This window comes from Mastigoproctus giganteus, chromosome 4 (assembly GCF_048544385.1).
Source record: "Mastigoproctus giganteus isolate SK-2022 chromosome 4, ASM4854438v1, whole genome shotgun sequence".
Lineage (NCBI taxonomy): Eukaryota > Metazoa > Arthropoda > Arachnida > Uropygi > Thelyphonidae > Mastigoproctus > Mastigoproctus giganteus.
Window position 1 is genome coordinate 166,057,912 of NC_143578.1, and position 24,930 is coordinate 166,082,841.

General features: G+C 37.8%; 1 protein-coding gene across 1 annotated transcript in view; it reads right to left on the minus strand.

Moving 5' to 3' along the window:
• The window catches only part of LOC150087172 (histone-lysine N-methyltransferase SMYD3-like), a 153,407-nt gene that overhangs the window by 58,959 nt on the left and 69,518 nt on the right, over positions 1-24,930 (minus strand). The window contains exon 6 of the mRNA XM_090371866.1: positions 20,061-20,128. Coding sequence (XP_090227992.1) covers positions 20,061-20,128 — 68 coding nt within the window. The remainder of the gene's footprint in view (positions 1-20,060; positions 20,129-24,930) is intronic.

Here is a 24,930-nt window from a genome sequence, read left to right on the forward strand (position 1 = left end):
CTGGTTGTGGCATGTGTTCGGACTACTTTGGAAGAGAGAGAGTGGGAACTAAAGGAGCCAATTCAGAAGAACAGAGCCCACAGAAGTCAATATAGAAAAGGCATGCAGCAGAAACAATGTCTATGAGACAGAGTGGAGACACTCTGTTAGAGATGAGTCATTAATTAACCTAATTGTCCTCTTTTGAATGAAATCTAGAAGCCTGAGTGAGGTTTTGGAGGCTCCACCCCAGATGTGGGAACAATATTCCTTGATAGGGAGGATTTGCAATTTGTACAGATTTTGGAAGAAAAGTAACACTGAGAGCGAAACAGAAAGTCCAGTTTTTTAGATGCAGAGGAAGCAATATTTGTAATGAGCTTATGCCAAGAGATATTAGAAGTCAGGGTAATACCCAATAGAGATATATGATCTAGCCTAGAAATCGGAATGTTGTCGAAGATAAGCATAGGAGCAGAAGAAACCTTTTTGTGAGATATAAAGTTTGAGATTTTGTGAGATATACTGAGTTTTAGAAGGATTGAAATCAACTAAGTTACCAGTTGGTTGTTAAGTATAACCTATAGTTCCCGGTATTGATTGCCAGGAACTCGCTAATTATCCAAACTTGGATGGCAAGCACGAATCCTTCGGTCCTAGCAAAGAGCCACCAGTTCAGCCATGCATTTGAAGCCATCTTATCTATGTAGTCTTTATGGAGATCATAGTAGTGTCTGCAATGGTGTGCTTTCTTCACCCATTTTTCTGCCTTTGTTTCTTCTCTCTGTGTGAGTGGGATCTCCTTATTGAGGTTGAGTGGCATCAGCCATTTGTCTACCTTTCTTATCATTTGGTAGATCGGCACTATGTTTTCCTGGACGTAATCCTTAAGGTTCTTAATTATCTCCTTCTGTTGTTCATTCAGGTCCATATAATCCCTCTCTCTGAGTTAGATACTCATGAAAATTCATCTCAATTCAGGTTAGTTATGCTTACAAAGGATATACTACAAAGGATGTATACAATTTACCCTTCACGGCAGGAATGCCAGGGGCCTTCACATTGGCTGGTGTACAAAGGCCTTGAGGACGGGGCCCACATCGAAGTTCGGGTTCATCCCCCAGGGCCAACAATATAATAGGTTTCAGTTAAATTATTCATAATATTCATAAAAATGTTATACAGTATTTTTTGACATTATATACAATATTATACAGACATCCTTTTTAAATTTATTATACTGCGACATTACTGTGCAGTTTTCCTGGTTAGTTTAGGTCATCAAGGATCTTCCTCCGGTATTTGCAGTCCTTGACAAATTTGTAGAGGTCGCCTTTGATTGCTTAGACTGTGATAAGCATCTGCTTGGGGAGAAAGCGGTCGCTAAGGGCTAGTCTGTTATGGTTGGCTATAAGGGTTGGAGCTGATCTCGGTCCGGGTTGAGGGATCCTCCAGCTGCACAGTTCCCATATGTTTGGCTCCGAGATTATTCCAGTGGTCATTTTGACAGTTAGGGTGAGGCGTCTTTCCATTATAAGATTTGGCAGTCGGGCAAAGTTCAGTGCGGTTGCCATCGCAGTTGTTCTTTGCTGGGGTGGACGATGATGTTTATGTGTGACCCAACGAAGGAGCCAGTATTCGGAGGAGTACACACGCTTGATATCCGTGGGGGCTGCAGATGCCCATATTTCTGAGGCGTATAACACGACGGAGTATACAGAGGTGTATACGTACCGCCGAGTCACATCCAGATCCTTAATGTGAAGTAGTTGTTGTTTGGTAATCCACCACATTTTGCAGAATTTTGTTATGAGCTTGTCAATGTGGGGCTTGAAGGTCAGTTTGCAATCGAAAACTACTCCCAAGTCTATATGTGTATTTACCACTGGAAGGAAAATGCCATTTAGAGAAACTTGGACTTCAGTGGGTTGGTGCTTCAACGAAAAGACACTTTGGGCTGATTTTGCAGGATTAATAAGTAGTCCAAATTGATGGAGATAGGATTCTAAGTTGTGTAGCTTTCGATTGATTTTTTCATTAATTTTTGAGATATGTTCCCCCAGGTTAATCTGGGTGTGTAACTTAATATCGTCATCATAGCAGATTATGACTTCTCTCTCTTGAACAAACGGAATGATGACTGCAGTAAATAATGCTCCGGAGAGGACTCCGCCTTGGGGAACTCCTGCAGTGATTTTCCTTGAGATTATATCTTGATCCGCTGTAAGAACAATGATTCTGTCTGATAGCAGGGTTGTGATAAACCACAACAAGTCACCTTTTATATGGAAGTAGTTTTCTAGGAGGTGAACGAGTGAGGGAATGCTGATTGAGTTGAAGGCAGCTTCCAGGTTGACATACGTAACGGCAAGTTCTGCTTTAGCTTCTAGTGCACTGAGAATGGTGCTGGTTATGGAAGTTAAATTGGTGACTGTGGATCTTCCGGGAATGGCATAGTGAATTTGTGGGGGTTTGTGAGGCATGATTTGATTGGTGATGGTTGAAAGTAATGCCTTCTCCATAAGTTTCAAGAGGCTGGAAGAGCGAGAGATTGGCCTGAACTGTTTAATGAGGGATGCAGATTGGCATTTAGGATGTGGCCTCACAGCATATCTGTTCCAGAGAGGGGGAAAGTAGTGCTGCATTAAGATACGGTTAAAAATTGAGAGTAGTGGATCGATGATAAACGTGCTGAGACACTTGATCATGAATTGTGGCACAAGGTCAGGGCCTGCAGTTGCAGTGGGTGGCAATCTATTCATAGCAGTTATAAGCTGCTTCCTGGTGATGCTAACGGTGGCGTGCATATCCGTTGGGATGTTGTTGACAGGTAAGTTGCCTGTCGGGGCCACACTGTTCGAGAACCGTGCAATGTAGTCCATCCATAGTTCAAGATCCAGTGTTTTAGGGATTCCTGTATGCCGAGAGTCGTAAAATGGTTTGCCTTTTTGTAGGGTTGCTTTTACATGTTTTTTGATTGCAGATGATTTCTGGAGAAGGCAATCCAATCTTGTACAGTGCCTGACTCTTTCCATCTCTTATGCAGATTTTGTTTTTCTTGGAAGGTTTTGTTCAGTGGAGGCGTCCACCAAGTTCTTGAACGGGGAGTGATGCAGGCAGTCCTTGTCGCTCCGTAGTTGGCAATGGTCCGGATCCACCTGGTCATGAGGTCCACAGCCAATTGGAGATTGCAATTGTTGAGAACTTCCCAAGGGATGGAGGATGCGGCTTCGAGACAATGAATTTGGGGGATGTTATTATTTTTTTCTTTTTTGGGCCTTGAATATTGAAGTTAGGTGCGGCTAAGTGCAGGAGTATGGCAATGGGTTCGTGATCAGATTGAAAGAGATCGTGAGGGTTGTCTAAGAGGTCGCATGGTGCTGAGGAGAATACCAAATCTAAGAGATTGGGTCCTCTCGTGGGGTGGCAGTTGAGAAGGCTGATACCCATTGAATTCATACTGCTAACAAGTGTCCTACTAAGATGTGTGAGAGTAGGTGGAAGATTGAAATCTCCACAGACAATGTGCTTAGCAGAGGCGTGGAGGTGATTCACTAGCCAATGGATTACATCTTCAATGATATCACTATTTGGACCTGGCGGAATATATACTGTTGCTATGTCTATCAAGTAGGTGTTAAGCTTGAGGGACACCATGGCAGCTTCAAATGCAAGGGATTGGCTTACCACAGAATGTACCAGTGAAAAGAGGGTGGTATTGTAGAGTATTGCGACTCCCCCCTCCTCTACGATCTACTCTAGAGGAGCAGAGCATCTGGTAACCAGCCTGAGGTGCACAGGCAATGGAGTCCTGGCCATTCCCAAGCCACGTTTCAGCGATACAGAGGACATCCAGGGTTTTCGAGAGTAGAAGCTGTTCGACAGTGTCTAGCTTGTTACAGATACTTCTTGCATTTTGAAAGACAATTCGAATGGTGGTAGCCTTAGCAATCGGAGTTCGTACAGGTGGTAGGTTTCTTTTTTGGGGCCGCATTGGTCTACTATGCGTTGTGATATGTACTGGGATATTAGAGACAGGTTTGCAACCTTGGGAATTGACATCATAAATGGCTGGTAGTTGGATTGATTGATATGTGGACATATTGTTTCCTATAGTAGTTTTGTTCTCAGTAGATTCATTTGAATTCTTCTGTGTTTCTATGGCTTGGCAGCTTGGTAGTTTTAATTGCTATTGTATTTGTTGATGATTTTGGTGGTTTATCACGGTTCTTGGCATCTGGTCTAGGAAGGGTTTGACGAGAGTTCCAGGGGGCCATAGCCTTGGATCCAACACGAAGCTCATCATCTCTGGGTGGCAGGTAAGGATGAAAGAGCGTAAGTTGGGTACCTAGTTCTTCTCTGTCTCATATCAATATTTATACTGTGACGTTCTGCAAACATGGCCTTAACGCTGCCTGGTTTAGTAGTTGGTTCCAGTCGAGAAACAAAGATTTGCCCACGGGTCTGGACCGCTGTGATATTGTACGAATATGAGTGATTCCCCTTAATGGAGTGTTGTGTGCCACCTGTTTTTCCCTTTTGTCTTCCACGTTCCATATTTTGATGGGTTGAATATATGATCCCGGTTTCTTTTGAGTGAACCTGTTGATCGGAGAAAAGAGACTTGGGCAGGGAGTGCATGCAGTTTGTAAGCCTTGCTGTTGGCATCTTTTGGATTTTATGATCGTCTTTTTGGCTGGCGACTACTTCTGCAAATGTGGGTATTAATGGACTCTTTCCAGTTTGAATTGTCTGCTCTAACATTTTAGGTTTGGTATTATTTAGGGTCGATACTGTAGAGGGGGCCACCTGAGAGATCTTTGAGTGGCTATTTCCGGTGATGTTAAATGCAGGTTTGGTAGAGTTATCTTCACTGAAATCTGCATCTTTCCTATTGAGCTGATTAGTGGATTGTTCTCTTTTGCTATTTTGAAGGTTGGGTTCTGTGGTAGAAGGCTGGTTCACTACAGTGAATTTATTTGCAACTACTTGTGCCTTGAGTTGTTGTATTTCTTCAAGTAGGCTTGAGTTTTGGGCTTTGATTTGCTTAATCTCATTAATAAGCATATTCAGCTGCATGTTTATGAGCATTACATAATCATCACTTATCTGCAGGCAGTTTTCCCTGTGCATCAAAGTTGTTACCGTTTGACAGCACTTTGTGGCCGAGGTAGCTACATCATATATTACTCCTCCAGGGCGTCGTGGAACGGCTGTGCTTTGCAACAGAGACGTGGAGGTAGCGCTGTCATCTGTGGGGGAATTATTAGTATTAGTATTAGTATTAGTAACGGCCATATGGTGCAAGAAAGCCTATGGCTTATGCTGCACCAGCCAAAAAAAAAAAAAAATCCGAACAAAACAATGATAAAAACAAAAATGAAATAAATAAATAAATAATAATAATTAATAAATAAATAAAAATAATAAAATGAAATTAAAAATTAAATAAAAAGGAAATTAATCCTATCATCCTATGCGCTTCCCTTACCCGAAAGTACTATCCAGATGACCTTTGAATTTCCCCAAACTGTCGGCCTCTACCACCCATGAAGGCAACTTATTCCAGTAATTTATAACTCGCTGGCTAAAATAAAACTTCCTGCAGTCCAATCTAAACATTTCCCCGCGTAACTTGAATTTATGTCCCCTAGTTCTAGCATCATTTATAATCTTGAAAATTTTGTCCTCATTCATTTTACTGATGCCTCTCAGAGCCTTAAACACCTCAATCAAATCTCCTCTAAGGTGTCTAGTTTTTGTCGCCATTTTGTCTATTATTGTCGCCATCGGTGATTTGTATCTGCTGATCAGAAGTTTCCGGTGTGGTGCTTATGCTGGGGTGTGGTAGGATGGCTTTATTTTTCTGTGCGGATGATGTAGTTTCGGTTGATGTGCAGGGTATCTCAGTACGTTGGGGAGGTGCCCTTGATGCACCGTTGAGGGAGTCACTGTCAGGTATTTCCTTGCAAGAAAGACATGAAAAATTGCGTCTCCGTTGCTTGTTCATCTTTTTTAAATCAATTTTAAGGCATGATCCACAAAACGTAGCGTAGCACGTAACACAAATAATGCATAAGTCAGTGTTTAATTTGCATAATTTACATTCAGCTGTGGTGAAGACTTCATTTAACTCGGTCATATTTGGATGTCTGATGGGAAATGCTCGTGTTTGAAGGTTTAACCGGCTGAATTAGTGGTACAGTATTTAGTTCAGAAAGCTTGTCACCGACTTTAGGAATGCAGTTAATCTGTTTCCGGGGGAGGGGTGAATTTCCAGGAATTAGTAATTGATGCGTATCGCCAGGGCAACTGATCGCAAGTACTGTACTAACTTACAGCAGTGGAGTCTGACCTTGATCTGTAGCCGGCAGCGGTAAGTGGTGCTGGTCAATTTTCCGAGCGTTAATACAGCTTGATCATGTACAATTATGAGATTCTGTAATGTGAAAAGGAACTGCAAATAATAAATACCTGGGTGTCTTGGTCACCTTGAAGTTGGTGTCTTCTTCTTCAGAGTCACATGAGGATTATAACGATACTAGAATCACCTTATAAACTAAGGCATAACTTCATTAATTTTAATGATTACTGAGAGCAACACACATACGTGACTGTACGGTCCGGTGCCACCTATGATTTAAACAACCACCAGATATAGTTCAATGGATATTATTATTGCTGGTAGGCAGTTAGATGTGCTTTCTGACTCAAGAATTGATGCTTGCTACCAGCAGAAGTTTGATTGAAGGGATAAAAGGAAATAAGAATTGATGAAGTTGGTGGATTTAGAAAACACTATAAACATTGTTGTTCACAAACATTGTTGTTCATTGCTCCTAAATGAACACTAATTGCAAATCAAACTGCAGCGATATGCATGTGTGTGTATGCTTTTTGAAATGTCAATCCTCTATTTCATATCAACTTTATATAATTGAAATATGGAGCAGTTGAATTGTGAAGCTGTACTTGGCGAATCTTTCCTAATTGATAAGGTTTGATTAAATTACCTTGACAAGACAGGAGTTCTTGGCACACAAATTTCCAATGAAACTAGCAGTTGTGAAGATATTCTATTAAAACATGCAACAGAATGCTCCATGTTAGATAAAGCTACCTCAGGTTGACAGAGATATCGAGAAAGCAACTTATGTTAAAGACATAGCAGTGCACCTTAAGAAAGTTGCTTTCCAACTTCTGGAGTGGAATGTACAAGAGATTGCCAAACAAAGAAAATGATCCACTCTTAGGTGATATTTATAGACAATTAATCTTTGGATAAAAATCTAAAGATCATATATTTATAAGTTAATAGTGATCAGAATAAATGGACACTCTTAGGACAAGGGATCCTGTAATAGCACCATATGCCTTGAAGCTATGGATTATAAAACTATCGTTTTGGTAGTTTAGTGGGTTGTGTAAGAGTTCAGAAAACATTAGCAAGAATATCAGCAAGGTATTACTGGAGCATCTTTCAGAGGAAAGGCACCTCTTCAATCTGGTTTTATTTCCTATTAGAGCATTTCAACACATTGCTATAGATGTGTTAGGGCCATTCAAGAGGTAATAATACATTGCTGTCATAATAAATATGTCCTGTAGGTGAATAAAAGCATTTGTCTCTCCAGACCAAAAGGATGAGATCATAGCATATTTGATTTTGGATGGAATAGTGTGCAGGTATATAACACCAGAAACCAACTTGACAAAGAGGCAGAAATTTTACCTCTGAGTTCTTATTACAAATTTTTGAAGCCTTGAATGTTCAGAAGGTCTTCATAACCCAATACACTCTGAGGGCAATGGAACATTGGAAAGAGTTAATAAACTTTTGAAAGAGATCCTCTCCAAGTTGATAAAATCTAATACAAAAATTTGGGATCTTGTGTTGAACCATGCTTTGTTCGCACATAATCTGGTATCATTCTAGTGTTAGGGAGAAGCCCTTTTACATTTTATATGGACATGACCCTTTCTGCTAACAGATGTTTTACTGATTAATTGTGAACACTGGCTACAAGAGTACCAATGAAAAATTAATAGAACTGAGCAGAAACTTCTTGAAAATTAATAATATAGTGAAAAGAGTATAGTGAGGACTCTTGTGAAAAACATCACAAATATATTAAGAGAATGCAATTCCATAAACCCATCAAGGTTGTTGAAATGCTGCTTCTCCATTCACACCTCAAGAGAAAGTCAGCTCAGAAGCCACATGCCATGGTGAAAGGGCCATATAGAATTATAGAGAGATTGTCCAAAGTTAACTATAAGGTAGTAGAACTTAGTGCCTTATACAGTACAAGTTGCTCTCATAAACAATCTGAGAAAATACTTTTTAGGAAAGACTGAAATAGTGATACCAGGAATACCTAATATTCCTTAAATATGAAGCAAGGAATGGTCGATAACCTTAGAGATATCGACATAGTGAGGTTAGATATCAAAACAAGTATGTCCATCATGCAAACAATAAAAGTAAATGAGAAATTGAAACTGTTCACCAAACCCAGACTGAAGAACAATTAACCTCAATTCCATATGAATTTGCTGATGAGACCGAGCATATCATTCTTGTTCTCAACTTAATTCAAACCAGCTCATAAGGCAAGGATATGCTCCAGAAGTGAATGTTCATCTTAATGTTCCTGCAGGAACATTTAGTTATGAAGCTTAAGGAACTGAGAATGGTATGTAACTCAACAAGCTGCTTCTGTGTCACATGGATGTCAACTTAGAGGAAGATCAGAAAGATTGAAAAAAAAAAAAAAAAAAAAAGTTCCATGTGTGATAAGAACTGTGAAAAAAAAAAAAAAAGGTTTCATAATGAAATCTGAGTAAACTTAAGTACTATACAGAATTTGTTTGTTAATTATTAGAGAAATTAAGAATGTAATTCAATTGATTTTTATATTTTAATTAGTTAAATTAAGTAATTAAGTTAAATTAAGGCCTGATAGACTTGCATTTTTAATAAACTTAAAATTACAAATATTTTTTTCAGACACAAGAATATCCATAAATTCACATGGGATGCAAGAAACAAAGTCTATAGCAGATTATATTATCATTAATGAAAATTTAAATAACAAAATTAGACACTAGACTATTTAGAGGCAGTGAAATTGACAGTGATCACTGCCTAGTAGAAAGCACTTTCAAAATAAAAAGAAATTATCTTAATAAAAAGAAGAAAATACCAACAAAAACTACTAAGAAATTAAAAATACATTTGTTGGAAGATGAAAGCACTAAATTCCTGTATGAAAGTCGATAGAAAGATAAACTCAAATCAGATGAAAGTGATAATGTTGAGGAAATCTGGTCAAACATGAAAAAATAAATTCTGGGAGCTGTGAAGAAAGTCTTGGATATAAACCTATAATAAATAAAAACTGGCTAAGAACTTGGAATGAAGAATTGAAACAAACAATCAATGGGAAGAAAAAGACCTATAAACTGTTCCTACAAACTAAAGACGTACATCTACACATAAAATATAAAAAGCTTAGAGAAGAAGTCAGAAAACTAACCAGAAGAATCCAACGAGATGACTGGAATAAATCTGTTAAATCTTTAGAACATGATATCACGGGCCAACAGAGAAGAGGTTTTAAAATTTTACGAAATTACAGCTAGACACAAATGATCAAATAAAAACCAACTCCATCTCCCAAGCAGAATGGAAGCAGCACTATTCCAAACTATGGTATAACCCAGGCACTAGGGAATTGGAAGATGAATCTGTGGTAACCAAAGATAAAGAAAATATAACAATGGAAGAACTAGAGTTAATATCACAAAAAAAAAATAAAAAAACCGAAAAAGCCCAGGCATAGACAATTTGAATGTAGAACTATTTAAATATGGAGGCACCTTACTAAAAAACGCACTACTAAAATTATTTAACATCATATGGCATAAGCAACATATACCCAAAGATTGGGAAACAGGAATAGTAATCAATTTAGCATTAGCAAAGACACATGACGCAAGAAAGCAAGCTTATATAGCATCAGCCAAAAAAAAAAAAAAAAAAAAAAACCCTTATTTCACCCATCCACTCGCTCCAAATGTTTGTCAAGTTCTGCCTTGAATCTATTTAAGCTATCAACTTCTACAACCACAGATGGAAGTTTGTTCCAGCAATCAACCACCTGCTGGCTAAAGGCAAACTTCCGCACGTCCATCCTACAAATGTTTTTCCTCAATTTTAATTTATGCCCTCTCAGGTGATTATTCTGAGCAAGAGGAAGAATCCCATCAGCATTGAGCATGCTCAAACCATTCAAGGCTTTATACACCTCAATCAGATCACCTCGCAGGTGCCTAGTCTCCAGACACTGTAATTTGCAAAACATAAGCCTTTCTTTGTAAGAGCAACCATTTGTTCCATTCACTAAACTTTTGCCCTTCACTGTAACTGTTCCAACAGCTCTACATCCTTCTTAAAATGAGGCCTCCAGACCTGTATACAGTACTCAAGATGTGGTCTGACCATTGCCTTATAGAGGGGATAATCACCCCCTTATCATTGCTAGAAAAATTCCTGTATACCATTGACAAGACACCATGAGCTACACTTGCAGACTATCTGCACTCCTCAGAAAACTTCATATATATCTGTCTGCACAATTACCCACAGGTACTTTTCATTCTCTACCACTATCAGTGTAGTGCCACACAGTTTATACATTACTCTGGGGTTACTGCTTCCCATATGTAGTACTTTACATTTTTAAATATTAGATTTCAGTTACCACCTCTCAGCCGACCTGCTCAACTTTTCTAGATCCTGTTGCAGCAGCATAGTTTCATTAACAACCCTGCTGACCTTCGTATCATCTGCAAAATTATATACTGAAATACCATCATCAATATCATTTATAAATACAGAAAACAACAATGGACCCAACACTGAACCCTGAGGGACTTCACTAATAACATTAGTCCACGAAGAGCAGTGGCCATTGATTACCACTCTCTGTCTTCTCCCACTCAACCATCCCTTTATCCATAGCAGCAATTTGCCTCCAATGCCACACTCTCCAATTTGTGCAGCAGTCTTCCATGTGCAACAGTATCAAAGGCTTTTCTAAGATCCAAATATATGATATCAAAGTTTATTCTTTGCATCCAGTTCCTTTGTGACTATATCATAGTATCCAATCAAATAAGTCAGACAAGACTTCCCCTTAACAAGCCCAAGCTATAACTGAAGTCTTGTCTAGATGATCTGGCAATGCTTTTTTAACCAGTGCCTCCATTAATTCCCCTGGAACAGAAGTTAATCTAACAGGTCTGTAAGCTTGGGCCTCCCTTTGATCCTCCTTTGTGGATGGGGGTTACATCTGCCCATATACAGTCCATGGGTACCTCCCCTGAGTCCAGGGAAGCTCTCATAATTATGGCTAAGGGTTTGCTTACTTCCTTTAATATAACTGGATAGATTCCATCCACCCCACGTGCCTTTCTTGTGTTTATCTTCAACAATTTCTCCTCCACTTTACTCTCAGTTATTACAAGATTATCTAGCTTACTGCTAGAGTTGAATACACCTGTGGCATTCCCCTCCCTGAATAACTCCTCATGTGTGAATCTCGATGCAAAATATTCATTTAGTTTGTTAGCTACCTGAGCAGGATCATCAACAGTTAAACCATCGATATCAAGTGGACCAATCTGATTCATCCCCTTCCTTCTAGAGTTTACATAAGTAAAGAACTCTTTGCTGTTTTATTTTGCATCCTTTGCCAAAGATTTCTCGTAATCTGCCTTCACCTGCCTAACCTCCTTTGTAACTTTGTTACAAACTAGCTTATATCTATCATAGGCTTCTGTGTGTCACATGTCAATTTGTATGTATCCCATGCATTTTTTTCCTCTGTCACATGTCTAATTAGTTCATCTAACATCCATTTAGGCCTAAATCTTAAACAATATTTCATTGTTGGTATCAAAAGCCTAGTAGCTTCCAAGATTAATTCTTTGAATGCCTCCCATTTTGAATTTGCTGTTGGTAACATCATCAGTTGGTTCCACCGTATAGAATTTAAACACTGTCTCAGACCACCACAGTCACCTTTACGAAAACAAAAACCCTTCCCTTTACTCTTGATGGTAGTTACCTCTTTGAGTACATCCCACTTCAGCACACTGTGATCACTGCCACCTAGTGGTTCCTTTATCTGCAAATTCTTGATGCATGAAGAATCACTACTGATAATCAGATCAAGAGTATTACTCCTTCTAGTTGCCTCCCGAACATGCTGCTGTAGAAAACAATTATCCAATAAATCCACAAAAGCCTTGCTGGTGTGAGTGACCAACCCACAAATTCCAGTCAATATCCGGGAAATTAAAATTTTCCCCATTATAAGACACTCTAATTTACTGGCCCACTCTATTTCTCTGCACAATTGTTCATTATACTCATTAGACTAATTGTACATTATACTAATTGTTCATCAGATTCATTAGGCCTATAACACACACCTACTCTCATTTTTCTTTCCCAGTGCTTATGTCACACCAAACAGACTCAACATTGCATTGTCCACCCACATCAATTGGATGCACTTCCTTAGATTTTATGTGTTTCTTAACTAACAGCATAACCTCATCCTCCCTTCCTGTCCTGTCTATCCTTTCTGTACACATTGTACTCCCCAAATTCCAGTTCTGCACTGCTTATGTCTGTGTGACACCATGTCTCTGATATCCCAACAATATCTGCCTTTGATGACACAGCACTTCAAGCTCATCGAATTTATTAAATATACTCCTACTATTGGTGTACATGCAAGTATGCATGTACCTGTTTCTACTCTTAGTTATCCTAACACAGCCCATGTATTTCCTTGTTCCACTATGACTGCTAGCAGTTCTGGAAATCCGCATTGCCTTGCTTTCCAGGCTGCTGCTCAATTGCATTTCAATAAATGCAGTGCAAGAATCACTTTCACCTCTGCTAGCGGATACTGTTAATCTATTAGTCCATGTATCCCCCTAAGCTAGCAGTTTCCCGACTTACCTAACTCTGCCTCGATAGCATCAGCAAATATTCTTGCGTCCTTTCTATTTAAGTGTATCCGATCCCTGTAGAAGCAGTCTCTCCTGTTAACAAGCACAGACCAGGCTGTGAAAAATTCTACCCCTTGAACCTTGCACAATCTCTCCAGGGCCGAATTGATCAACAAGGCTCTCATCATATACTCCCTCCTATCGTGCCTAGGTAGAATTGCAGACACTTTCAAAGTCAACCCTAACTCTTGGCTTTTTTTCAACATTGACCTGTACTTGTTGAGTAATTCTGTCGGTCTCCTACTCTTAATATCATTAGTACCAGTGGGTACAATATCACTCTTTGTGCCCTTAACGGATGATATTTGCTGTACAACATCATTATCAACCTTTGACCCTGGCAGACATATCCTGGTCCTGTTCCCCCTATTCTTTTTGCACAATGTGTTTCCTGTTTCCCTGACAATAGTCACCGACTCTATTGTCAGGGAATATTTTTCCGACCCACCTAACTCTGCCTCGATAGCATCAGCAAATATTCTTGCACCCTTTCTATTTAAGTGTATCCCATCCCTGTAGAAGTAGTCTCTCCTGTTAACAAGCATAGACCAGGCTGAGAAAAATTCTACTCCTTGATTCCTTTACACAAAATAGGCTCCAGAAATAACCGTAACATCTACAGAGGGATAACACTGCTGTCAACTGCTGCAAAGCTATACTCTAATATACTAAAGAATAAACTTAATAAATACAGTGAACAATTCTTTAGAAGAAGAACAATATGGATTCAGAAAAGGAAGAAGCATAATAGATGCCATTTTCTCACTACAACAAATTTTGGAGAAAAGAAGAGAATTCAATCTACCAATATTTCTGCTGTTTATTGATTATGAAAAAGCATATGACAATGTAAACTGGGAAAAACTTTGGCAGATTCTATGTGAAGAAAATATACCAAACCAACTCCGGAAAGCGATGCAAAGCCTATATAAAAACTCAAAAGTCTGTATAAAATATTCTAATGGCCAATTATCAGACCCAATTAACACCAATAAAGGGAGTCAAAGAAGGATATGGACTATCACCAAATTTATTTAATATCTACCTCAATAAAATTCTTAAAGAATGGAAACAAACAATTAACAACAAGAATAAAATCCAAACTATATTATATGCTGATGATCAAGTAATAATTGCAAAATCGAAGATGAACTACAGATAGCAGCAAATGAACTTAATAAAATAAGTAAAAAGTAAGAGATGAAAATCTCCACTTCAAAAACAAAATCAATGGGATTATGTGGAAAAAAAATAGAGTCAAAATTGTTATTGATAATAAAATAATAGAACAAATATCTGACTTCACCTATTTGGGAAATTTAATATCAAATGAAGGGAAAGACATCCATACTAAACTACAAAAATATAATAAAATGAATGGAACGATTAAATGCCACTTTGGAAAACAAATGACAACTGAAACAAAATTACAAGTGCACAACATCACTTCAAAACCAGCCCTCTTGTAGAAGTTTTGAAGTCTCACAAGTCTCACAGCTGTAGAGCTGTGAGACTTGGGTCATAAATAAGAAAGATGCACACAAACTAGAAGCAGCACAAATGATGTTTTTAAGACCATTATTAGGCTTTACAAGACAAGACCACCAAAGAAATTTAGATATCTGCGAGAAATTAAAAGTAGTTAACATAGTAAATGACATAAAACAGTATCAGGAAAAATGGATCAGCCACATAGAAAGAATGAACCCAGACCGGATCCCAAAATTAACCTTTAATTACAAACCTACAGGCAAGAGAGATGTTGGTCGACCAAGACAATGATGGCGAGATCAAGACCACCTCCAAGAGTTACAATGGAACTGGTTTTAACAGACCTAAGCCGAACCAAGTTCATGATGATGATGAAATTAAGTAATTTATTCTGATGGCAAAATATAATCTGTTAGAATGGTTAATATAAAATATGGCTAGTAATAATTATTTTATTATTTAGGTTTTAAAAAAGCGGTTGATAATGTTATACAACAGATTTGAGCTTTATCTGAAAATGGCAGGTTCATGACTATTTTCCTCAAACCACTGTTGTACTGACAGTGCTTTGTAACTAAAAGTACATATTAGTATTGGCAAAATGATACATACAAGTAAGGCCATAAGCTCAGCAAATAATTTCATCCACAATACTAAGTATAAGTTTATTCCAACAATCAATTACTTACTCTCTGCTTGATGGGCATGGAATAGTACAGCTATTCTGCAACTATCCTTTTTTTTAATTTAAATTTAGTTCCCCTGAGTGTGACACAAACAAGGAAATATAAAATTTGATGTTTTGACTGTTGAGCATGATTCGTCACTTTATATGAGAGAGAGCGCTCGGGTCGCAGAAGAGAACAGTCGGTGGATTTTTGGCTGTAAAGGGTTAAGTATTTTTAATTTTTACCGTATTCTTCATCAATTAACATAGCTACATTGTGTTTTACAGAGATATTAAAGAGGTTTAGTAGCATTAGTTAGCTTCTTATTTTGAATTTAACCAGCGATTTTTGGGAGTTATGACTCCTGGTATTGACACCAATATTGTTGAACAAGCTGCCATACTGTACTCAATAAGAAATAGCATAACGTATATATATCTTGAACTGATAGCTTAATGTATAAAGTAAAACTAGATAATGTAATAAGAGGCACTGTATTAGAAATCTGTTAGCCTTTTATAGTATTATCAATTAATCAAAATAATATTAATCTTATTAAAATTCATTGTTAATTTAATTGTATTTAAAGGGAAATCAGACGAGAGCTGCGAAGCAAAGATCATAGTCTAGCAAGAGTGCTGTGACTCATGGGAAAAAGAAGGGGGCGATTCTCCAATGCATCACAGTCTCAAAAAATGTGCAAACTGTGAAATGTTTGCCAACCTTTCTAAAACAGGATGTGATCTAGCCAAGGAGGATACCTTTGTGTGTGCTAGGTGTCTAGAGTGTCAAGAAATTAGGCACCAACTCAGTGTTCTGATGGGGGTCTATGAGAGCTTGAGGTGTAGGGTAAATGCCTTCAAAGAAATTAATATGAGGGCCCATCAAGCTCTCAAGCTGCTCAAGCTCAAAAACAGAGCTCACTCCTGTGCATCAGGCAAAACGGAGGTAATCTCCAAGGCAGAATGCATTGGTCCCAAAGAAACTAGTTATTGTTGGTGACTCTACTGTCAGGAAGAGGGAGAATATACTACGCAAGAAGGTTAGGTGGAACAGGACCAGGTATGTCTGCCAGGGGCAAAAGTTGATGATGTTGTAGACGGGATGATGTAGAGCAGATATCATCTTTTAAGGGCACAAAAGGTGATGTTGTACACATTGGAACTAATGATATTAAGAGTAAGAGATCTGCAGATTTACTTAACAAGTAGAGGTCAATGTTGAAAAAAAGTCACGAGTTAGGGGTGAATGTGAAAGTGTCTGCAATTCTGCCCAGACACAATAGGAGGGAGTATACGATGAGAGCCTTGTTGATCAATTTGGCCCTGGAGAGATTGTGCAAGGCTCAAGGGGTAGAATTTTTTTCAGCCTGGTCTGTGCTTGTTGATAGGAGAGACTGCTTCTAAAGGGATGGGGTACTTAAATAGAAAGGAAGAAAGAATATTTGCAGATGCTATTGAGGCAGTGTTAGATGGGTTTTTTTTTTTTTTTGATTTGGTAGTTATTGGCGCATCGGCTTCTGTGGCCATATTGCACCTCCCAAGGTTTTTGCAGTACTTTGATCCAAGCCCGAGGCGGGAATCGAACCCGCGACCTTTGGGTTGCCGGGCAGGTACTTTACCCACTCGGCTAGCCCGGTCGGCGTTAGATGGGTTGGAAAACTGCTAGCTTGGGGGAATACACAGACTTAAAGTTAACAGTGGCCACAAGCAGAGGCAAAAGTGATTCTTGCACTGCTTTTATTAGAATGAGAAGCAGCCAGAAAAGCAAGGAAATGGAGATTTCCAGGACTGCTGGGAGTCATAGTGGAACAAGTAAATACACGGGCTGTGTTAGGGTAACTAACACAGGTGCACGTACACCAATGCTAGGAGTATAGTTAATAAATTTGATGAGCTGGAAGTGCTAGTCAAGACACCAAAGTCAGATATTCCAACAATATCCCAACAACTGTGTCACACAGATATAAGCAGTGCAAAATTGGAATTTGGGGAGTACAATGTGTATAGGAAGGATAGACAGAACAGGAAAGGTAGAGGGGTTATGCTGTTAGTTAAGAAACACAAAATCTAAGGAAGTGCATCCAATTGATGTTGGTGAACAATGCACTGTTTAGTCTGTTTGGTGTGAAATAAGCACTGGGAAAGGAAAAATGTAGGAGAGTAGGTGTGTGTTATAGGCCTAATGAATCTGATGAGTATGAGTAATTATGTAGAGAGTGGTCCAGTAAATCAGAATGTCTTATAACTTTCCAGATATTGACTGGAACTTGTGGATTGCTCACTCGCACACTAGCAAGATTTTGTGGATTTATTGGATGACCATTTTCTACAGCAACATGTTTGAGAGGCAACCAGAGGGAGTAATACTCTTGAACTGATTATCAGCGGTGATTATTCATGCATTAAAGATTTGCATATAAAGGAACCACTAGGTGACAGTGATCACAATGTACTGATGTGAGAATTACTTAAAGATGTAACTACCATCAAGGCTAAAGGGAAGGGCTTTGCTTTCGTATAGGTGACTACAGAGGTCTCAGACAGTTTTTAAATTGTGTACAGTATGATCAACTGATGATGTTAACAATGTTGAATTTTAAATGGGAAGCCTTCAGGGACTTAATTTTGGAGGCTACTAGGCTTTTCATTCCAACTATGAAATACTGTTCAAGGTTTAGGCCTAAATGGATATCAGATGAATTAATGAGGCTTGTGGCAGTGAAGAAGAATGTATGGGATGCATATAAAGTATCAGGTGACCCTATGAGAGTAGGAGAGGGGGAGTCTGTAATCAAGTCACAAAGGAGATTAGGCAGGCGAAGGCAGATTACGAGAAATGTTTGGCGAAGGATGCAAAGAAAAACAGCAAAGTGTTCTTTTCATAAGCTCTATGGGAAAGGAGGGGATGAATCAGATTGGTCCACTTAACATAGATGGTTCGACTATTGATGATCCTGCTCAAGTAACTGATAAACTGAATGAGTATTTTGCATCTACATTCACACATGAGGAGTTATTCATTGAGGAGAGTAATAGAAATTTATCAAACTCTATCAGGGAGCTAAGTGATTTTGTAATAACTGAGAGAAAGGGGAGGAGAAATTGAAGTTAAACATAAGGCACCTGGGGTGGACAGGATCTATCCAGTTATATTAAAAGAGGCAGCAAAGGATGAAAGCAAACCCATAGCCATAATTATGAGAGCTTCGTTGGACTCAGGGGAGGTCCCCATGAACTGGAGGTGTGCAAATCTATCACCACTTCACAAATGGGATTCAAAAGGTGACAAGTAATTACAGACCTGTTAGTTTAATTGTGTTCCTGGAAAATAATGGAATCACTGGTTAAAGAAGCATTGCAGGATCATCTAGACAAGACTGCAGTAATAGTTAAGAGACAGGATGGGTTTATTAAAGGGAGGTTTTGTCTGACCAATATGATTGGATACTATGATGTGGTCATAAAGGAACTGAATGCCAAAAATAATTTTGATATCATATACTTGATTTCAGGAAAGCTTTTGATACTGTTGTACGTGAAAGACTGCTGTATCAATTGGAGAGGTATGACATTACGGGTAAGTTGCTACAATGGATAAAGGGATGATTGAGTGGGAGACGACAGAGAGTGATAATCAATGGACACTGCTCTTTGTGGACAAATGTTATTAGTGGAGTTCCCCAGGGTTCGGTGTTGGGCCCATTGCTGTTTTCAGTATTTATCAATGATATTGATGAAGGTATATCAGGTTTAATGTTCAAGTTTGCAGGTGATACAAAGACTGGTATGGTTGTTAATGACAGTAAACACAGTATGCTACTCCAACTGGATCTAGATAAGTTGGGAAAATGGGCTCAGAAGTGGCAACTGAAGTTTAACATTGACAAATGCAAAGTACTGCATATGGGTATCAATAACCAAAGAGAAACATACCAACTGTGTGGTAATACACTCAGGGAAGTGGAAAGTGAAAAAGACCTGGTGGTAATTGTGAAGTCAAATATGAAGTTTGCTGAGCAGTGCAGACAGGCTGCAAGGGCAGGTCATGGAGTCTTTTCAATGATATATAGGAATTTTGCTAGCAGTGACAGGGAGGTGATTATCCAGTTACACAATCCAATGGTCGGGCCACACTCGTTTTAGGAAGGATGTAGAGTTGCTAGAACGAGTACAAAGACGGGCAACAAGATTGGTAAGGGGAACAAAGGGGTGCTCTTACGAAGAAAGGCTTAAGTTCTGTAAATTGCAGTGCCTGGAGAGTAGGTACCTACGACATGATCTGATTGAGGTGTATAAGGCCTTGAATGGGTTGAGCAAGATGAATGCTGATGGGATTCTTCCTCTTGCTCAGACTAAGAACCTGAGGGGGCACAGTTTCAAAATGAGGAAAGATAATTGTAGAATAGATGTGCGGAAATTTGCCTTTAGCGAGCAGATAGTTGATTGGTGGAACAGACTTCCATCTTTTGTTGTGGAAGCTGATAGCTTAAATAAATTTAAGGCTGAGCTGGACAGACATTTGGAATGAATGGAGGGTTGAAATGGGAGGTTTTTTTTTTCTTTTTGCTGATGCTGCATAAGCTTGCTTTCTTGCATCATATGCCTCTACTAATGCTATATAAATTTTTCCACTGCTATAAAGCCCAACTCTACCATTCTGTGCACCAGGTTAGATAGGGTGTGATTGTTGAGAGAGAGTTTACATCTGATGAGATACTATGTATGCACCCCCTTGTGGCCCTATACAAGAAAAAAAAGTAGATCTATATACGTACTCATGTTATTAAAATTTTTAAACATTAATTAACAGTGTATAAAAAATCCACCTCACCCTAGGTAGAGACCTGTTCCTATGGTATTCAGTTCTCCATCCCAAATTTCAAATGTGTTGATAACTATCTAAAAAACAAAAAGGAAAAATATATATAAAGTATAAAATAAATAATAAAAAATAAAATTAATATAGATATTGGAAGTTAGAATTTTCTTTTGTGTATGCTTTCTTTGCCAAAGAGCACATATATAAAACAAAATTCCTAATTATTAAAATTATTATTACCTTAAATCAAAATTATGTACTTGTATTTGTACTTTAACACAAAAAAAAAAAAAAAAAAAAATCACCTGTCCATCTCCCTCCTATAATTTGTCTAGTTCTTCTTTGAACTTATTCAAACTACCTACTTTCCACAGATGGAATCTTGCTCCAACAATCAACCAGCCACTGGCTGAAGGTAAACTTCTGCACATCTATTCTACACCATCCTTCCTTAATTTATGTCCCCCCATCAAGAGTACCAAGTTCACGTAACTATGCATCAGCAGCTAGAATTGAAAACACCAGTTGATGGTAGTGATTGGTAAAAAGAGCTAACATCAATCCATGTTATGTAACCAATTGTGTGAGAGTAATGGACTCAAGATAAAGTTAAGGTTTTTTTGTAGCCTTGACAGCCAACCCTCAACTGCTATCACTAGGGAATCAATGCAACTTCATTGAATGAAACTGAACACAGATACAAGTGCAATTTTCAAATTCTTTCATTTTTCGTTGAAATATAGAGGTTCTTAAATTAGCTATAAATTGTCAGGACACAGCAACCCACAGAAAAACCTCCAATTTTATGGGCTCAATTTTTCAAGACTGTGTCCTCCACATAATTGAAAATTTAAACATCTGCCACATTCCTTTTTTATAAAAAGAATTTCCAAAGAATTAGCTGAATTACAACTAATTGAAGTCCAACCTCTTTCTTTTAAACCAGTCTGAATCATGCGCCTCATATCTAGTCAATGTCCAACAATAAAATAAAGTTAAACAACAAAAAACAAGCTTTTATTTAGCTTAACTTTATTGATTGACACAGTTAGTAGAGGACAATTTACCATGACCATATAGTGGTGCCTGGAAAAACTTTATTCAGAGTTGGTGCTAACAAGCAGAAGTCTACCAATTTTAAGAAGTTAAAAACAGCTGACACATGGTCACTGTTGACTGAGTACACTCAGTATAGGGCTAGGGCTGTCAGATGAATAAGAGCAGTAAAAGATATATGATGTCCATTTCTAAAACATGAACACCTGGATGAATACTTAAAACGGTGTCACAGCTCTCACGCATAAGGGAGTCATTAGCCCTCAGAACAAAAAGGACAGGGCTGGCACTAGGGGTGCGCAAGTGAGGCACTTGCCACAGGTGTCATCTAAAATAGGTGTCGCACTGCACTGCATATATACAGCAGACTCTCGATTAACTGGGACACTCCAAGACTCCAAATTAAAAAAAAAAAAAAAAAAATTCAAGTAATAACTAGAATAGGTGTAAACAGATGTTTTGCAAGTTGTAAATAAGCGACAAGAAGCGGCGTTATAAGTCATCATTGGGAGATTAATGTACCTATTATCTTGCAACCCCTGCTGTCTTCACACCCACCGCTCAAAAAAAAAAAAAAAAAAAGACCAAATGTTTAGTTTGTTTTAGTGCGCCGCATCAATTGTTGTGTTCCGCCGCACCACAAAAAGACAAATTTTGTTTCGTTATTTTATCTCAGGGATCTCGAAATTTTTTTTATAGTAAAAATTTTTTTTTTTTTTTTGTTTAGAAATTGGGAAAATTATGGGCAAACGCAAAGGAGTTGCGCTTTCAGTTAAAACAAAAACTTGAAATTATTCAAAAGTTTGAAACCGGTGCATCCGTTTCAAATCTTTAATGATGAACCCTCATAATGTTGGTGACCAAACCATACGCAACATTGTAAAAAATAAAGGGATGCTATTAGATTTAATATCAACACCGTAAAAAATAAAGGGAAGCATCGTACTAAACATGCGAGTAGTACATGGTAAGTTTTTTATCTATCACCATATTTTTTATGTAGATTGTTGAACATTTTTCGATACAGTCTCGACTTATGCAACTTCGGACTTACATAAATTTTTTTTTTTTTTTTTTTTTTTTAGGATTGTAAAATTTAAAACAAAAAAATAAATAAATAAAATAAGCAATCAATAACGACGATCATGACATGCACAAGTGAGATGCAGAGTAACAAGCAAAAATTAGGAAAGAAGAGAAGATTTTTACAATTAATTTTTTTTTATACATGACTGAAGATTTCAGTGAAGGGGACACACATTTCACCATAATAACGTAAACATTCACAGAACTGCAGTTATCGGTATTTTGGCAAATGCAATAAGATGAGTTTACTACCATTTATAATTAGATGCACGAACAGAAAAGCCCAATAATGTGGAAAGTGCAAATTATTTTTATTGTTTTTTGGCAGTGACCTCCAGAAATGTGCTCACACAGGGTGATAATAGTGAGTTTTCACCTTAACCCCATAAAGTTCTTTACAGAAAATTCATTTTGACCATTATCATGGTGCCGACTAAGAGAATAAGTGACAGCGGTACTAGTAAATCTACCAAGAAAAGAAATGCGATTGATTTGGATCAGAAAATTAAACTAATAATCAAGTATCGTGCTGAATTCAGATTTGTCAATAATAATATAGTAGCAATATGTTATTAGTCATTCCTGAGTTACGAAAAACTCAAAAAAGTAAGAAGTCCTAGAATGTATCTCTTACGTATGTCAGGGACTTCTGTATTTTTGGATTAACCGGGAAATCAATTATCTGGGATTTCTTTTTTACCATCTATTCCGGAAAATTTGAGTCTACTGTATATGCGTGTTAAGATATGATATGAATTAGGCCATTACAAGGTTTTGTCTGAGGAGCCACAAGCGCTAGCATTGGCCCTGAAAAAGGATCCATAAGCCTGTCTTATGCAGAGGCAAGCAAGAACAACTTCCTCTATACGGTTCTGTGCAGACTAGATTGCTAGAGTTTGATTATAGGCTTAAACTGATACAATTTGCCTGTGACCTGTCCATTTATGCCATTGGAAATGGAGTCTATTTGGTATTAGCTGCCTGTAGTCTGTATAGGGGACTAACAGATATAGACCCTTCACATAGTTTTCACTGATACATATGGTATCTATGCTATTTTACTTGGGTATACTTTCACTGCATATGCACCAACGTGTTATATCATATTATTTGCGAACTCAGTGAAGCATTAATGATACAAATCATTAATGCTCCACTGTGATGATACATTAATGATACAATGCTTCACTATGAAAAATCACAGTGAAGAATTGTATAATTAATGATACAAATTTTTGGCAGCTCTACCTAGAGGAAAGCTTTTCCATATAGAGTAAACCCCCGCTATTCGCGGGGTTACGTTCCTGAGAAATGCCGCGAATAACGAAAACACGAATACTGAGTTATGGCTCCCATAGTAATAAAGGGATTCCATTCCAAAGTATGAAATATATAAGAAAAACTAGTCTAAAATTTTGTCTATGTATGTATTATAGGTACCTTCATAATATGACTATATACATAGACAGTACATAGTGAAATGCAAGCATATGGCATCGAAATGAAAATAAGAAACAATTTAATATTAAATGTAATATTTATTAGAAATTTCAAACAAATCTTTCAAACCAGCACCTTTGCTAGCAAAAAAGCTTATCCTGCCAGTGCTATCACCAGTTTCGCTAAAGTGTTGATAAAGAAGTTTGCCTTTTTACGAATGATGAGTGAACTTAACGGAATTTTATTTTGAGTTCGGTCTTCTATCCACAGATTTAAAGCTTTTTCCATTTTTTCTAATTTAACATCACAAGTTACAGAGCAAATTTTTGAAGCAATTAGTGCATTTTCACGGACACTACGGCGGATTTTTTCTTCCGATTTTTTTGATTGATCGTACCGTCGACTCATTGATTTTATAATGTTTTGCCACTGAGGAGACACTTTCACCATTAGAAATTTTGTCTAATAACTCAATTTTATTCGCTAATGTCATCACCTTTGATCTTTTCACATTTCCCTTGTTATTCATAGCCATATTTTTGAACGGGTTAGAAAGAACTTGTCCACAATAAAGTCACTTTCTTCCGTTAACACGCTCGAAAAAGTCTGTTTTACACTGCAAAATGGTAGATTTATCACTTTTGTTAGCATATCAATTTATAAATTTATTCAATTTATAAGCACATAAATTAAAAGCAAACGACATGCTTTTAATGCTTTGCTTCGACAAGCAAACGAAATGATAGCACTGAACAAGGATTAGCGAGAAACATCCACGCTCGCGATTTTGTCACCCCTCTCCCCCACCCACTGAGCGCTGTTTTTACCGGGAAAGATAATTTTAGCCACGCCCATGTTTTTTTTATGGCGGAAAATGTTCACGGCACTTTAAAATTCACATTTTTTCAGGTTTCATTTTATATTAAATCAGCGACCGCGAATACAGATACCGCGAATAGCGGGGGTTTACTGTATTATAAAGTGATAGAAAGCTGCTATCCATTTAAATTCCTTCCTATTTAAATTTAAACAGGAAGGCACTCACATATTAAAATATCCTATTGCTTTAAGAGGTTTTGAGTAAGGCAATATATTTTAACATATCAGTATCTTCAAAAGATACTGATATGTTAAAAAGTTTTAGCCAAACTTAAAGCTTATCAGAGCCAATCTCAATTTGCCATGACTCACCAGTGAATCATGATCACTGGCGAGTTACACACTAATTTTATGAAGGATATCACAATATATTTTGATATACTGTGCCTTATTCTTATGAATAAGAGAGGCCCAAGTTATA